General features: G+C 40.7%; 2 protein-coding genes across 5 annotated transcripts in view; one reads left to right on the forward strand and one right to left on the reverse strand.

Annotated features, from left to right (window-relative positions):
• Window positions 1-458: 458 nt before the first annotated feature.
• Window positions 459-9,933, reverse strand: LOC119728446 (cytosolic carboxypeptidase-like protein 5). 4 transcript variants are annotated; one of them, XM_038200690.1, is made up of 16 exons: window positions 9,787-9,933; window positions 8,640-8,913; window positions 8,047-8,218; window positions 7,704-7,867; window positions 7,212-7,389; window positions 5,967-7,036; window positions 5,675-5,810; window positions 5,381-5,565; window positions 5,107-5,282; window positions 4,517-4,998; window positions 4,113-4,232; window positions 3,739-3,854; window positions 3,374-3,564; window positions 3,008-3,065; window positions 2,357-2,435; window positions 1,738-1,830 (listed from the first exon to the last, which is right to left on the reverse strand). In XM_038200690.1, exons 2-16 carry the CDS (start codon window positions 8,837-8,839, stop codon window positions 1,738-1,740), a joined length of 3,420 nt encoding a protein of 1,139 aa, XP_038056618.1. In that variant the 5' UTR covers window positions 8,840-8,913; window positions 9,787-9,933. The 4 variants fall into 4 exon arrangements, with proteins under 4 accessions (XP_038056617.1, XP_038056620.1, XP_038056618.1 ...); XM_038200691.1 differs by lacking the exon at window positions 9,787-9,933 and adding an exon at window positions 9,544-9,582; XM_038200689.1 differs by lacking the exon at window positions 9,787-9,933 and having other exon boundaries at window positions 459-1,830; window positions 8,640-8,839.
• A 5,462-nt stretch (window positions 9,934-15,395) lies between these two features.
• Window positions 15,396-16,289, forward strand: part of LOC119728450 (brefeldin A-inhibited guanine nucleotide-exchange protein 2-like) — a 43,316-nt gene continuing 42,422 nt past the window's right edge. The window contains exon 1 of the mRNA XM_038200700.1: window positions 15,396-15,519. Coding sequence (XP_038056628.1) covers window positions 15,396-15,519 — 124 coding nt within the window. The remainder of the gene's footprint in view (window positions 15,520-16,289) is intronic.

Here is a 16,289-nt window from a genome sequence, read left to right on the forward strand (position 1 = left end):
ATTAACCATCGACATTTGTATATACATGTATTTATTAAGCAGCAACTGCGGCCGTAAATGAACTTATGTTTCTAAAAATTAGTTTGCCCTTTTGTTTTGTTTTTCTTAAAGTTAATCACACACACAAAAAAAGATAAAACATAGCACTCTTTTTGAACACACTTTATTTCACAGTCGCTGACTGGTGAACTACCACCAATAAATATTCAAAAAGGAAAAATCCAAACAAAACTTTGACTAAAATGGACGGCTTAATAATTGTTGGACAAATGACTTTATGCAGTCCAACAATGACATACGAAGCAGTAGCCTCAAATCTTTCACAATGTCCGACTATGTTCCCAGAATGCAATGCTCCATAATGCCATTATCACTCGAGTCTATTCCAACCCAAGCACACTTTCAAAGTGGGTCTCTCCCCCCCCCCCCAAAAAAAAATCCCAAAAAATTGAGAAGAGACGACCAACTGAATCGATAATGCTATTTTTGGCATACCAAACAAATAAAGCACCACACTTTTAAAAATTGAATACTTTGCTTAAAAACTTCACTGATATGTACACATAAGGGCATTCTTTGGAACTACTAAAGTTTGAACCTGCGATATATATACGATCATAAGTCTTCTACAAGGGTTAAGAACTGGCATGAATTAAAACATAAGATTGTCTTTGGTCATTATCAACTGATAAAAGTACTCTTAGTACAATAGTTACAATAAAAAGAATCTCAAAGTTACAAACTGACATATATACAGCACCTACAATAACAAGTTCACATCGGCGTCAAAAGTTTGTTATATATGGACGGCACAATACTACATCTTTCAGCTATATTTACATATAACTTAACAGTGGTAAGAATAACGAAGGTACGCAGAGAAAAGCAACTTGTTCAGCAGTTATTTCAGACAATAGGAATGTAAAAAAAAAGTCTTTTAAGAGGTACTGGAACTGAAGACCTATTAGCTTTGTGCACAACTTTCTGCTTTTTGTTTTTACTTTTTCTTCACTCAAAATGTTTTCATGCAAACATAATGAAAAAGATTTGAATATCAATTCTAAATAAAACAAAAGGCATCAATTTTATACACAGCAGTTTCATTGACAAAAGTGCACACCAATTTTAGAAACTGAATTGTTCTTTCAAAGAATTTTGGCATTGAATGTACAATACGATTGTCATGAAATATTAATAAACTGATGGGCTGTACAGCGAAAGCATTAGTACTGAAATATTGGTACCCAAACTCACTGGTAGTTTGTGTGTAATTATGTACTGGTCTAAACAGGTTGAGAACCACCTCGAACTGGTCCAAACTGGTTTCAACCAGTTTTTTATTCTCATTTGCATGTAGAATACTCCTTTTGATTGAAACATGGCTGTTCTGAGTATGTGTGCATTGGCATAGGCCTGTGTACTACGTCTATATGCAACTGTAATACAATAAAACCAATAAAACTGGCCTAAAACTGAATTTCCAAATTTAACGTTTAACCCTCAATTTATTCATTTGGATTCCAAATAATCATTTTCCTATTATATCAGAATACATTGGTGGCAATTAAATATATATACATAAACAGTACTCTTTGTTCATTTGAAATACTAGTCACATGACACACACAAAGACTTGGCTAGTAACCTTTTTACGAGGTTGAAAGAGTTAACCCACTTTGGTGCAATCCGGTATGAACCGGACTGATCCAGTTCAATCTGGTTCCGGTCGGTTCATGTTCACATCCAGAATGACACCTCTTTCTTGGGTTTCCAGTTACTGTTCATGTTGTTCAAGTCCACAACTTGGCACGAGACGCTTGCTTCAGGATTCTATGCAAAATAAAATATAGGAACAAAAAAGGAAACGATGAAATAATCCATGAGTGACTTGCGATTGACTTGTGATTGACTTGTGATGGATGTGTGATTGACTTGTGATGGACTTGTGATGGACTTGTGATGGACTTGTGATGGTCTTGTGATATACTCGTGATTGACTTGTGATGGACTTGTGATTGACTTGTGAATGACTTGTGATGGACTTGTGATGCCTTGTGATAGACTTGTGATGGACTTGGGGTTCACTTGTGATTGACTTGTGTTGGACTTGTGACTGACTTGTGATGGCTTTGTGATTGACTTGTGATAGACTCATGAATGACTTGTGATTGACTTGTGATGAACTTGTGATGCCTTGTGATAGACTTGTGATGGACTTGGGGTTCACTTGTGATTGACTTGTAATGACTTTTGATTGACTTGCGATTGACTTGTGACTGACATGTGATTGACTTGTGACTGACGTGATTGACTTGTGATTGACTTGTGACTGACTTTTTTTAAGAAATATACCTACCTCGCCAACTGAATGTGACTTGGTGAACCGTGCAGCCAGCCTGGACCGATTGTCTGGTTGGACTATGTCTGAACTCCGTCTAATTATAAATACAAAATAAAAACAACCAATTACAAGCCAAAGTAATCAATCCAAATTACAAGCCAAAGTAATCAACCTCTTTCTATTTGCCATTGGCCATTGGCTCTGCCCATTGGCCAAAGGCCCCGCCCATTGGCCATAGGCCCCGCCCATTGGCCATAGGCCCTGCCCATTGGCCATGTAGACTCCCACCCACCTTTGGCAGTTTGTGCATGCGCATGTGAGTTCAACTGAGCTACTGTGGCCACCTGACCAGAAGTAGTGCTCTGATTGGTCAATACAGACTGTTTGATTGACAAGTAGGTACAGCCCAATTGGCACATAGGCCTAAAGCATGAGTTGGCCATTTTTGTCGAGTTCCCTATTGAATTTCATTAATTGTTAACTGTTGAATGGGATGGTGCCAGACTATTTATTCAGGAATAGGCAGACTAGAATTAATTGTATTAACTTGCTTTCGTTTCTCTTCACAAGTTCCAACAATGAAGATTTTACCTCACTTTCAATTCAATATGGCCGACTCGTGCATAAGGCCCATTGTAAAATTGATGCCACTACCAACATATATACCTCCTTAATGCTGTATGGTCGTTTTGTGGTCCGAGCTTCAAATCTGGCACACTTTCACCTGATGAAGAAAACAGAAAAACGGGATGATTGTGAGACGTTTACGGCCTTAAAAGTCAGGTATGTGAGTTTTAAGAGAGAGATCCAATAAACACATACAATTGCTGGGGCGAGATTACGTCTTCCAATGAAACTTCATTTGCACATAAGTTTTCATCAGTTGCTATGTGTTACCATTCAGCACTCTTGACTCAAGAACCATGGAGTTTCAAGTTCATAGGTCTGGGAGCTAGACAAACCAATATCAAAATTTCCCGGATATCTGCGCCCACCTATACATGTTCACCCGTGCTTCAAACAATTACTCACTTGTCATAGGGTCTGACGGGCCCCCCGGCACGGACCCCTTCCTCCGTCTATGACCCTGTCTCTTCTCCTTTTCGCTGTCTGTCTCACTCCCCTTGCCTCTCCCTGTGCGTCGCCCCTTGCGTGTGGGGCTATGGGACGCGCTGCGTCGCTTCACGCCTGATGGCTTCTTACGTCTCTTGGTAGGTTCCGAGCTTCATTGACAAATTTTTGTTTGAATTTTTTTTTTTAAATACATACATGTGGATAATGGCAAATATTTCATTGTAAACTTACCAGTTTTCAGTTTTACAAAAATGCAACAAGCTGGTTATGTGAAGTTTTCTTTAAATTGATTTTTGAGACTATTTGTTATGTCAAGATAATACCTTGGTGAGTCCCGTTGCTTCATAGTCTTCAGGATGCTGTCGCCATTGGCAACCGCCTCGTTGTTAATCGTTCGAAACAGCATCTTGTGATTGGTCGGAATTTTTAGGCCAGGTGTCTATCGAATAGGAAAATAAATCAACCATGTGTATAGGTAAACAGTATTCATCCCTAAATGTAAAGAAGCTTAGCTTAATGGATAACACATAGCGAAAATGGGCAGAGCGCCAGTCAAGAGCAATTAGTAACACATGACATGTTGGTTGGTAACCCATTTTTGTTAAGCGACATTCTCAACTTTCGTTCCTGTATTAATGCACTAATGAATACGCTAAGGAGATTTTCTTTTGCTTAACAAGTTAGTGGCATAGCTTACCAGGGTAGGGACAGGCATAGCTGTATGGTTTGTAGCATCAGCCTGGTCAGTGTTAGCGGGCTTAGCATGCGAGGTGGGCGGGGCGTCAGGGGATGGGGGAGGCAAGGGCGAAAGGGAAACCTGCACAGACCAAGCAAGCGAAGCGAAGGTGTTAATTCAAGCCATTCATCCTAATTAGGGGTGACACCATGCACCTATGGCACAATATAATACGTAAATGTATCTCGACAAACTTGATATCGTATATTTCACAAACTTCTGTGTGCCAATTTGCAGAAAGATCAGATAAGCTATTTCACACAAAGACACATGCAAGCGTCGATTTTAAGATTTAAACTTCAAGCACGTTTCTTTTTAAAAATTGGGTTAAAGGTAACCATGGTAACATGCAAATGAATACTCACGCAGGAGACTTTAGACACGCCTCTTGTCTGCGCCATCATGGATTCTTCTAGCGCTTTGATCATCACGTTGCTTAACAACTCGTGCACGACGTTCTGCGTCGCCTGCAAAGGGTCGCCCAGTTTCTGGTGCTTGCCTGGAAGTGTTCCGGGGAGCGTCACGCCGTGTCGGATGGGTGGCGGGACCCCGTGCGTCACAGGGTTTGTCACCCCGTGTACGTTGGGATGCTGCACCCCTTGCAACAGGTGGTTGTGGGACTGGGGGCTAGTCTTGTGGGTTTTGAGACTGCTCGTTAGGCCGATGTTGATGTGGTGGTTGTTGGATTGGTGTGGGGTGGTGGGGTTTGGGAGGGCTTGTCGACCCTGGTTTGGCAGGGGGTGTGACCTCAGGGTGGTGCTACCGAACGCTGGGACAGAGGCTGACATCAACTTTGACCCCTGCATCTGTTGCACGTGCTTCTTTCTCTCGATCGTTGCCTTTGTTTCTGAAAATCAAAGGAATTGGTTGTAATTATCCAGTAAAAATGTGGCAACGGATGGAATCCCGCGCAAGAACTTCATTAAAAAGAGTAGATTTGCTCATTTATACGAACCTCTTACGGGGCCCAGATGCCGTGTTGTCGTTTTCTTGCCGGTGGCCGTGGTGGTTGATGATATTGACGACACTGGATTGTTTTGAACACTAGAGGGGGCTTGACTTGTTGTTGTGTCGCTCCAAGAGAAACGTGGCCTGTTGTGGAATGTATTGGCAGTGGCGCTGGCGACAATGCTAAAAGTAGTAACAAAGATAAATCATGCATGATTTTTAGTTCCACTTTTGTTGAAGAGAAAATTAAATGCTCTAAATGAAATATTGAGATAACATACCTTGAGGTCTTTGAGGCGACGCGCGCCATTTTCTTGGGGAGGGAGGGCGCTCCACGCATGCTACGCAGATAGCGTTGGACCCAGGCCCGTACTCCCACGACGTTGGCGTACTCGGTGGACGCCAATCTGGACCAGGGGTTGGTGTTGGTGAGGTCTATCGCTGCAACGGCAACCGCCCTGCCAACCTTTACAGAAAAAAAATAATCAAATGTTAAGCATTGTCAACACAAGATGTTATCTTAAAAATGGTTAAACTTTACTCTTACGGGTTTAACTTTAAATTGTCGAGCATACCTCTTCAAAGTGCTGGGGGCTGTACTTAGGAGGGTATCCGGCAAGCGGGGGTGGGGTAGCGTGGCCATCGTCCGTAGTAGCCGGGGAGAGCGAGTTGACAAACCGGCCCGAGTTGTAGTTGCATTCTAAGGTGTAGCTACGAAATAAACAAAGACAATGTATTAAACTCAAAGAATGTACTACAATTTTGTTGAATTCCTAATGCAGCGCAGCCCCTGGTGACTGTCAAGGAACAGCACTAGAGGGCGCTATTTAACAAATGAACCAAATCAAGTCTGAGACCAAGACTCACCTATGTATAATCCCAGTAGCTTTATGTATAGCAACCCGCCCGCTGCCTTCTTTAGACATGCCGTCCCGTTTATCTTTTGTGTACATGTTCTTCTCTGTGAAGTTGCACCCGTCAAAGTCAAAATGAGCTGAGTTCATTGCGATCAGCTTCGGGAACAGGAGGTTGTCGACGTGTCGTTCTTCGTCATCAAAGTAGTTGCCGTACATGAAGCAGCCTCGCTTCGAGGCGTGGCCATGGAGGTCTACGTATAGCGCCACCCCGCTCTCGTTTGGCGGAATGTTCGGTGTGGCTTCGTCATTTGATTCAATTTTTGTTGTGTCCTGAGAAGTTACGGAGGGTCTTCGAAGCCCGGTGTCGTCATCTTCTTCACCTCCTGAATCACCATCGACAGAGCTCTCTTTGGCTATGGAAGATCCGCGTGATCGGGACTCGTGGTCCACACACTTTTTGCTGTCTAAACGTTCCCTGGACACACTAACGGTGTCGGATGCAGGCAAGCCGGTATCCAACAATTCTGCTGCTTTGTGTCGGTCAACAAAATCAGCTTCTGATTTCACAATCAGTTCGTCAATCGCGTCGTTCATTTGACATTCGGTGTTCAGCGACCCAGCTTCCCCGGAACCTTCGTGGATCAAGACTATCGCATTCGCTGGGCACGGCTTCATCTCAACACAAGGCAAAACTGCCACGGTGCCCTCCCCTTCCCCCTTTTCGCTCCTTTCCGAAACCGTCTTCAAGTCAGCTTTTCTCGGACTCGGACTTGCGCTCGAAACCACCCTGGAGCTCACATGTTGATGCAGAATCAGATTCTTAACAGCGTAAATGGATGGATGGAGGTTGAAGTCGGGGTTGAGGTACACACGGTTCAAGTTGACGCCTTTCTGGTCAGTCCGGTAGTGCCCGCGCTGCACACCGTCCGGGTTCAGCAACGGGATAAGCTTGAAGACGTACTGCCTGCGTAGCTGGATGGCACGTGGGTCCTTAGGTCGTAGGATGAACTCAAGGAATCCGTTGAAGACAAAGCTGGCTGGGGTCTCACCTGGGTGAACCCGGCTTGTTAGAAAGAATACCTGAAAAAGCGAAAAATTTTGCATATTTCAAGATATGTATGCATTCTTAAATTTAAGAAGGGCACTTCCTTACTTCAGTCAAAGAAACTTTGAGCGAGTCGTTCGACTTATATTAATTGTTGGATTGATCTATAGAGGTCACTATGCACACTAGGATCCAAATAACACTACTAACCCGTTTGCCTTTGAATTTGAAAGCGCGGGGCACCGACTGATCCGGAAATAGCTTAGGTAGACGTGGCTCCCTCTGATTGGTCAATCCATGGCATGATGTAATTGTCATGAGGTCAACGCGGAGCCTGTCCAACGAATAGCACAGCAGCTCTCGGTGGTAGTATATGGAGTTGACGGGACTGAAAAATTCAACAAAAGCAAATTTACATAAAAACCAGATTTAGCCCATTATGGGTAATCCTATACAATAGCACTGCCCGGTTCTCTTCAACGGCCGCCAACCAGGCTAAAGCCCGGTTCATACTTCACGCGAAAGCGAATGCGAATGCGAAGCAAAATTTGTGACGTCAACAATGTGTTCGAAGCGCGTCCACCATTGTTGACGTCACGAATTTCGCTTCGCTTTCGCGTGAAGTATGAACCGGGCTTTAGGCACAAGTGACAGTCGGTCACTTTTAACTCAACTGGTCTTTAAAGATTTTGTCTCCGTTACCTGGACGGTGAAAGGTTTTGGCAGTGGGCAAACTGAGTGTCCAAGTCGTCCATCTTCTGCTGGCACTCAGCGTAGGAATACGGGTAGCAGAATGCGAAATAGACGGAAGAGAACCGATACTCAAAGCGGTACGTGAAGGTTAGAATGAACTGGCCATCCGCGTTCTGTATCAAAAAAGAAAGAAAGAAATTAGGAATAACGTAAGCTTTTACAATCACTGGAGTGAGTGTTTAACAAAGACTTTCATTCATCCAAGTGGAATTTGAACGATATTGGGAAGGGGGGTGGGCTATGGGCAGGGTGGGGTGGGGTTTGGGGTGGGGGTTCAGGGTCATTGGTTTACCTCATACGTTGGCCTCTCCCTAATTCGTTCCCACTTTGGCTTCTGGGGCAGCACGCGTACCACAGGCGCCATGCCCTGACTGTATAACTTCCCCTGCTTATTCATATTCATGATGTTGATCTTCACCAGCTTGTTCATTGGACAGCCCTTGATGGCAAAATGGAACCAGGACCTGTAAGGGACGAATATACGAATACATTATGAGATGAGTCTTATTCATATTCATGATGTTAATCTTCACCAGGTTGATCATTGGACAGCCCTTGATGACAAAATGGAACCATGACCTGTCAGAGATGAATATATGAATAGATTATGAGATGAGCCTTATTGACATTCATGATGTTGATCTTCACTAGCTTGTTCATTGGACAGCCCTTGATGGCAAAATGGAACCAGGACCTGTCAGGGACGAATATATTAATAAATTATGAGATGAGTCTTATTCATATTCATGATGTTGATCTTCACCAGCTTGTTCATTGGGCAGACATGTCAGTGATGAACACATGAATGAATCATTTTGTCAATTTTTGGGGGTTTTTTTGGGTGCCGAGTCAACAATTTTTCTTTCTTGCTCCATTGTCACTGACCTGTTGCCATTTTCAAACTCCGTGCCGCCACAGTCGGGCTTGGTCCACACATTGAACTCATAGTCTGGAGCCGGGCTTGGGTCCCCGACTCGTCGTATGCTAGGATCGTCCTCGTCATCACGGCAGACACGCTCCACTCGGGCTAAGTTACCCGAGTCGAACTTTGACGTGAAGAGAAGGCCCCCGTTACGATACTCCATGATGGAAGGGGGGTCAGGGAGGTTTAGTCTGCGTTGCCGCTAGCAACCAGAACGTCATCTGGCTTGCATCCTTCCTGGAAAAAAATAAACAGTGGCCACCGAAAAGATGTTTTAGTTTGTCATCCCTGTCATCAAATTCAAGGTAGGTAAGAATGTTTTGATTGATTAGATTTAGATTGATTCATAATGATTGATTTAGATTGATATTAATATTGATAGATTCATCTTACCGTCTAGCCATGGCTCTGGAGGATTTGTTATTTTAATTAAGAGACGGAAAAAAGGCAATGAAAAGTGAAAAAATTTTCTAGCGATTTTGTTTGCATAGTTTAAATTTTGATTATTTAGGGTCTACAAATTTCTTCATCATCACCAGGTTTGATCACGCACGCAAGATAAAACTGTGCCTTGTTTTTCTTTTCAGAAAAGACCAAAATGTCTTGTATTAACTTTTTCTTGTAATTATCGGAAACGGAAAGATTTCCATATAAGAAGTTCATTAATTTTCCTCAGTCATGTCAGTATTGACTAACAAGCCCCCAGATAGCAATTTCATGTCATCAAAGTCAATTTGAGCAGTGAGAAAATACAAGCATTTTCTTAGAAAACACTTAGAATTTTTCAGTCCACTCTCATAGGGTTTGTACACAGGGTGTTGAGTGAGCTTCTTATATGAAAAATCTTTCCTCGGAAACATTTACTACCAATATTAGAAGCGATTGTCATCTTTCGAAATCGAGGAGTTTTTTTTTTTTTGGTTCACGTTCATGACATTTCGAATTCAGCAATAAGTTGTCTGACGCCCGACGCCACATGATCCAAATCATATACCCCGGACACCAGACTATCATTAACAATGCGTATCGCTTCGCACTTTTGCAGGAATCCCTCACCAAATTCGGGCTGCAGTTCGAAAGAATGTACATTTTGAGAAAGAATGCACTTACCTGTCTTGATCTTGAATTCGTAAAATTTATGAATTTGCTACATCGGACTTTCTGAAGACCCTCAATTATTCATATTCTGCAAAATATGAACGGAGACGCTTGCAAAACACAGCCTCACTGGGCGATAGAAAACAAACTGTTAGCAACTGTCACGTGATCAAAAAGCAGCTCGTTGATTGGTAGATAGTGACATTTCTAGTTATTCATTCATAAGTAGCTAGAGTTATTTTAATAATTAATTCATGACCTGACTTTTGTTTTTGATAAAGAAAATAAGACGATTGTAAGTAGGTGTTCTGTTTCCTTTCTTAACCCTAACATTGCTACAATTTTAATATCCTCGAATTTTAATATGATTTTTTACCCACCGTAAATAAATGAGACCCGCTTTTTCCAAATTCATCATAAACTTAATTTTAACACCCCCCCCCCCGCCCCTTTTTAAAGCATTTGTTTGGCCTGCCTATACCCCCCTTTTCGAATATTTATAAAGAATTTTTGAATACAAATAAAGAATTTAACGAGAATAGAAAAATTAAGACGGGAATCATTTTCAAGCCATATGTTTTCGATCCGAAATTCAAAAAAAGGTTGCTTTTTGGGTGTGGCATCTTGAAAAACAGGTTTCAAATTAAATGGATAATTTTCCAGCATTTTATTAGTTATGAGCTTCCAATGAGACATCGCACGAAAAAAAATCGGCCGAAGACAAGTAATCGATTAAATTATCTGAACTTTTTATTGGAGCGGGAGATCGTTCTGAATAGCACGCAATTTCGGAACTTAATCGAGCGCGCCATTTAAAGCCACTTTTAAAACTGTGTAAAGACCTGCAAAAACGAACAACTAATTTTACTTATTACAGGATAACATATTCCATTAAATTTCGTTAGGTAGAAAAAATATGAAATTTCGAAACTAAGCAGTATGCAAAGTACTTTAAGCAACGTCCGCCGTGCTGCTAGGCCATATGCGCCTCCGTCCAAAGGACCTTTTGTCCGAAGTTGAGTTTTACCAATAAACAATCGGTTTTATTTGCTATTTCTTTGTAGGCCTGCAAAAACTATTTCCTTGCAAGTGAGACTTTAATATTACAATCAAAAATGTGTCAACGTTTAGTTACTTTTTCATTATACATTAAAATTGTTGTTGATTGGAGGAGGGGCGGGGAAAGGTCAGGTACGTGGCAAGTGGGGGGACACTCCTATTTCAAAATAGTTTGGAATAAGTGAGTGTTTTTTGCTCATTTTAGTGCAGTGTCTCACGCGAAAGCTCATGTCATGTCTCGTGACCAAAAAGAAAATATATGCCGATTTTTTTTATTCCATGTATTCGGTGCAGTGCGCGATTTCGACACCCTCCGACATCACAAAATAGTTAACGCCCTCCGACGATGCAGACTGGCCACGCGCACCGCTACGAAAAAACCCAAGGTAGCCGTGGATTTGGCCGAATTTATGGCTGCCTATTCAGCTGCGGTTTCAGCCGCGCATTCACCTAAAAGACAACACAATCTATAATACATGCGGCAAAAGGTGATCTATTTGCGGCAAAAGGTGATTTATATATTCAACGAATGTTCATAGTAAACGGAAAATAACGGTATTTTTGACACGCCATATAAAGAACCACAACATAAGCAACCGTTTCATACATTTTTTTGAAATTTCGACTCAACAATTATTATTAAATTAGCTTTAAAATACAGGTTTCTTCAGGCTTTCGGGCTACAGTGCCAAAGGCACTTTGGAGGGATCCTTGGTTTCATTACCAGAAAGAAATAAAATAAATAAATAAAATAAATAAATAAATAAAGCTTTATTTAGTGTTCAGTTGAAACTTATACCAAAATTAGGTGTGCCGCCCAGTATATGATGATTATGATCTCGAAGATTATGAAAAAAAATTGTGAGATTTTTACAACATGTGAGATACACTTTGTTTTAAAAAACATAGAGTTTACTAAAATTGAGTCTGAATTTAACTGAAAAAAATAAAGCACTCTTTCCTGAGACGATAACTAAAAAAAACACATTGCATGGAATTGAAAATACGTCCAATAATTGGTCGAAATATACGACACAAATTGTTTGAAAATCAACGGGAACCATTGAAAAATAAATTGATATGATTTAAGGAAATACAGTGTACTAATCGCGAAAACTTCAATTCGAATGCGAGTCACTTTGAATGGGGCAAAAATAAAGCACTCTTTGTGGAGACGACAACTCAAGAAAAACACATCGCACTGCCAAGGGCGGATCCAGGAGGGGGGGCCAAAGGGGGCCATGGCCCCCCCCCCAAAAAAAAAACGAAACCAATTTTTTTTTTTTTTATGTGACATCGCAATAAAGGCAGGCAATGAGTACACCACCATCTTTTCCTCCAAAAAAACATTGGTTAAAGTGGTCAGAAATTGCCTCAGATCGCACCACAGAGCATCTAGAATCCAAAAATTTTTCGGGGCCCTTGAGCGGGTCCCGAACCCCACGCCGTAATTTTTTGGACCCATTTTGGGAGGGACCAATTTTTTTTTTGCCCCCCCCCCCAAAAAAAATTGTGTTCTGGATCCGCCCTTGCGCACTGCACGGATTTGAAATTGCTTCCCGTAATTGACTATAATTTGACTATATATTTCAAATTCAACAGAAACTGTTGAAGAAAAAAAATAACACAATAAAAACAAAAAGTGTGTGAGGGCACTCCCGTACATTTTACTAACATCAATTTCTTCCAAAAGAGGGCGCGCAACACAAGTACTGGTCACCACCGTAAAGTGCACTGAATTGAGATTTCGTCCAATATCTGTTCGGGATATAGAACACAAACCTTTTGAAAATCAAAGTGAACACTTTGATTAGTGTAAAAGAGTGAATTAAATATTCGAGTCACTTTGAATTGGACAAAAATAAAGCACTCTTTGTGGAGACGATAACTCAAGAAAAACACATTGCACTGATTTGAAATTTTGTCTCATGATAGACTATGATTATACGACACAATAAATTTGGGACGGGACAGAAACCGTTGAAGAAAACAATTAATACATAAAAACATAAATTGCAGTGCACTCCCGTACATTTTACCAACATCAAATCCTATCAAAAGAGGGCGCGCTTCACAAATACTGTTTACAACGTAAAGACTTCTGTCAACGTGGGACACGATCTGCCCAAACGAATCAAGTGGGCAAAAACTAAACACACTTTGTGGAGACGATAACTCAAGAACAACACAGTGCACTGAATTGAAATTTTGTGGAATAATTGTTCGGGATATGGGGCACAAATGGTTCGAAAGTCAACGGGAACCGTTGAAGAATAAAGTTAATATGCTTCAAGGAAATACAGTGTACTAATTGCGAAAAATTCACTCGAATTCGAGTCACTTTGAATGGGACAAAAATAAAGCACTCTTTCTAGAGATGATAACTCTCCAAAAATACATTGCACTGAATTGAAATTTCGTCCAATACTTGTTCTATATATAGGAATGAAACATGGTGAAAATCGATGGGAACACTTGAAGATTAAATTTAATATGATTTAAGGAAATACCGTGTACTAATTGCGAAAAATTCAATTCGAATTTGAGTCACTTTGAATGGGACAAAAATAAAGCACTCTTTGTGAAGACGATAACTCAAGAAAAAGACATTGCACTGATTTGAAATTTCGTCCAATAATTGTTCTATATATAGGACTCAAACATATTAAAAATCGAGGGGAGCACTTTAAGAAAAAATTTAATATGATTTAAGGAAATACAGTGTACTTATCGCAAAAAATAATTCGAGGCACTTTGAAGGGGGCAAAAATAAAGCACTCTTTGTGGAGACGATAATTAACTCAAGAAAAAAAACTGATTTCAAGTTACGTACCACAATTGAAAGTGGTACACGACACACTAAGTTTGGAATTCGACAGAAACTTTTGAAGAAAACAATTAATAAAACGAAAACAAAAACTACAGTGTGAACGGGCACGGCCGGTCCTGTACATTTTACCAACATCAATTTCTGCCAAGAGAGGGCGCGCTTCACAACTACTGGTCACCACGTAAAAAGACCTGTGAATGTGGGTCACGATCTGCCAAAACGAATTAAGTGAGCAAAAACTAAACACACTTTGTGGAGACGATAACTCAAGAACAACACATTGCACTGAACTGAAATTTTGTGGAATAATTGTTCGGGATATGGGGCACAAATGGTTTGAAAGTCAACGGGAACCCTTGAAGAATAAAGTTAATATGCTTCAAGGAAATACAGTGTACTAATTGCGAAACATTCTTTTATTCTTTTTTTTGCGATTAGTACACTCTATTTTCATGGAGCATATTTACTCCATCCTTTAAGGGTTCGCGTTGACTTTCCAACCATTTGTGCCCCATATCCGAAACAATTATTGCACAAAATTTCAATTCAGTGCACTGTGTTGTTCTTGCGTTATCGTCTCCACAAAGTGTGTTTAGTTTTTGCTCACTTGATTCGTTTTGGCAGATCGTGTCCCACGTTGACAGAAGTCTTTACGTGGTGACCAGTATTTGTGTAGCACGCCCTCTTTTGGAAGAAATTTATGTTGGTAGAATGCACGGGAGTGCCCGTACACAAAGTAGTTTTTGTTTTCGTTGTATTAATTGGTTTTTTTTCAACCGGTTCTGTCGAATTTCAATTTATTGTGTCGTTTAATCATAGTCAATTATGGGACGCAATTTCAATTCAGTGCAATGTGTTTTTCGTGAGAAACCGTTTCCACAAAGAGTGCTTTATTTTTGTTCCATTCAAAGTGACTCGCATTCGAATTTTTTTTTTCGCGATTAATACACTGTATTTCCTTATCCCTTAAATCTATTCTTCAAGTGTTCCCGTCAATTTTCAACATGTTTGAGTCCTATATATATAACAATTATTGGACGAAATTTCAATTCAGTGCAATGTGTTTTTCTGGAGTTATCGTCTCCACAAAGAGTGCTTTATTTTTTTCCCAATTCAAAGTAACTCGAATTCGAATTATTATTGTTTTTTTTGCGATTAGTACACTGTAATTTCTTAAAGCATTTACTTAATTCTTCAAGGGTTCGCGTTGACTTTCCAACCATTTGTGCCCCATATCCGAAACAATTATTGCACAAAATTTCAATTCAGTGCACTGTGTTGTTCTTGAGTTATCGTCTCCACAAAGTGTGTTTAGTTTTTTTTGCAGATCTTTACGTGGTGACCAGTATTTGTGTAGCGCGCCCTCTTTTGATAGAAATCTGTCTTGACACTAGATCACCCTTTGCCGTATGTATTATACATTTTTAAATGTTGGTGAATGGCTGAATGTGAAATTCGCCCAAGTTTGCGGCTACATTGAGCCAGGTACGGTACAGTACAGGTACCGTGGCGCTGCCTACTTGTTTGCTAAATTGCACTGGTCACCAACGTACGTTGTCCGTTCAATAATGCACGCACCGAGTACCAGTTTCATACGTTCAAGATCGAGGAAGGTGACATGGCATCCACGGAAAGCGAGTAAAATTCACAGAATGTAGAGCTATTTTCTTGAATTTCACGTCGTCATTAGGTGATTTGTGAGGTTTTCTGAGTAAATGTGTTAGTTTCTGAGATGGTGGATGTTCGGCAAGGCAGAGACATGTTTCTTCGGCGTGCCCTGGAGAAAATTCTCAACGATAAGGAAACTAAGAAATCGTACAATTCGCAGCTGAGGAAGGCATGCCAAGTTGCCTTAGGTGAGTACAACCAGTTTCGTGAAAACAGTGCTGTTTGTTGAAATGAAATGTATCTTTTAGTTTTCGCAGTGGCTATTGTTACGGCAGCCGTAACGCATTTCCCATTTTCTATCGTTACGGTAGACTGCAACCTGGCAACTTTTATAAAAAAACATGACAAGAAAATATAAAATTAGAAGGAAAAAAGTGAATTTGAACTTTATGAAATTCGGACTTTATTTCCCTTTTAAAAAAAATCCTCAAAAGCCTCAGGTTAGAAAAGGAAAAAAATTTGAGTGCAAAACTGAGATTCGAACCCGCAACCTCGCGGTGCAAAATCCTACCCTCCATCGGCTGAGCTGGCGCACTGCTCGATAAAACGTGTGGAAACAAATAATTATATACCTGCGTGCGTATCAAAAAAATATCGTAGAGGGCGCTAAACAACGAGTGCCGTAACGATAGCCACTTCGTTTAGTTTTATTTGAAGGTCTAGCTAGCTCTAGCTTAATGTTTATGTAATGTGATTGTGGCGATAGTTTGGTTTATTATCATATCATACAGCAAAAGGAGTGTTTTGTCGTGGGTCTTTATTTTTATTTTCATTTTTTCCCCCTTTTGAAGGGGGAGGGGGGATGGGGGGGGGGGGGGCAGGGTCTGGGGGATCCGGGAGGGGTACAGTGTAAAATCCTGACACCATCTCTTTCATTATATGACTTAAGTGATGGTCAGGGATTACAAATGGGATTTGGGAATGATAAACATTCACGATTTTGTATTTTGTGAGGAAA

The sequence above is a fragment of the Patiria miniata genome, unplaced genomic scaffold (assembly GCF_015706575.1).
Source record: "Patiria miniata isolate m_02_andy unplaced genomic scaffold, ASM1570657v1 HiC_scaffold_20, whole genome shotgun sequence".
In the NCBI taxonomy this organism is placed as follows: domain Eukaryota; kingdom Metazoa; phylum Echinodermata; class Asteroidea; order Valvatida; family Asterinidae; genus Patiria; species Patiria miniata.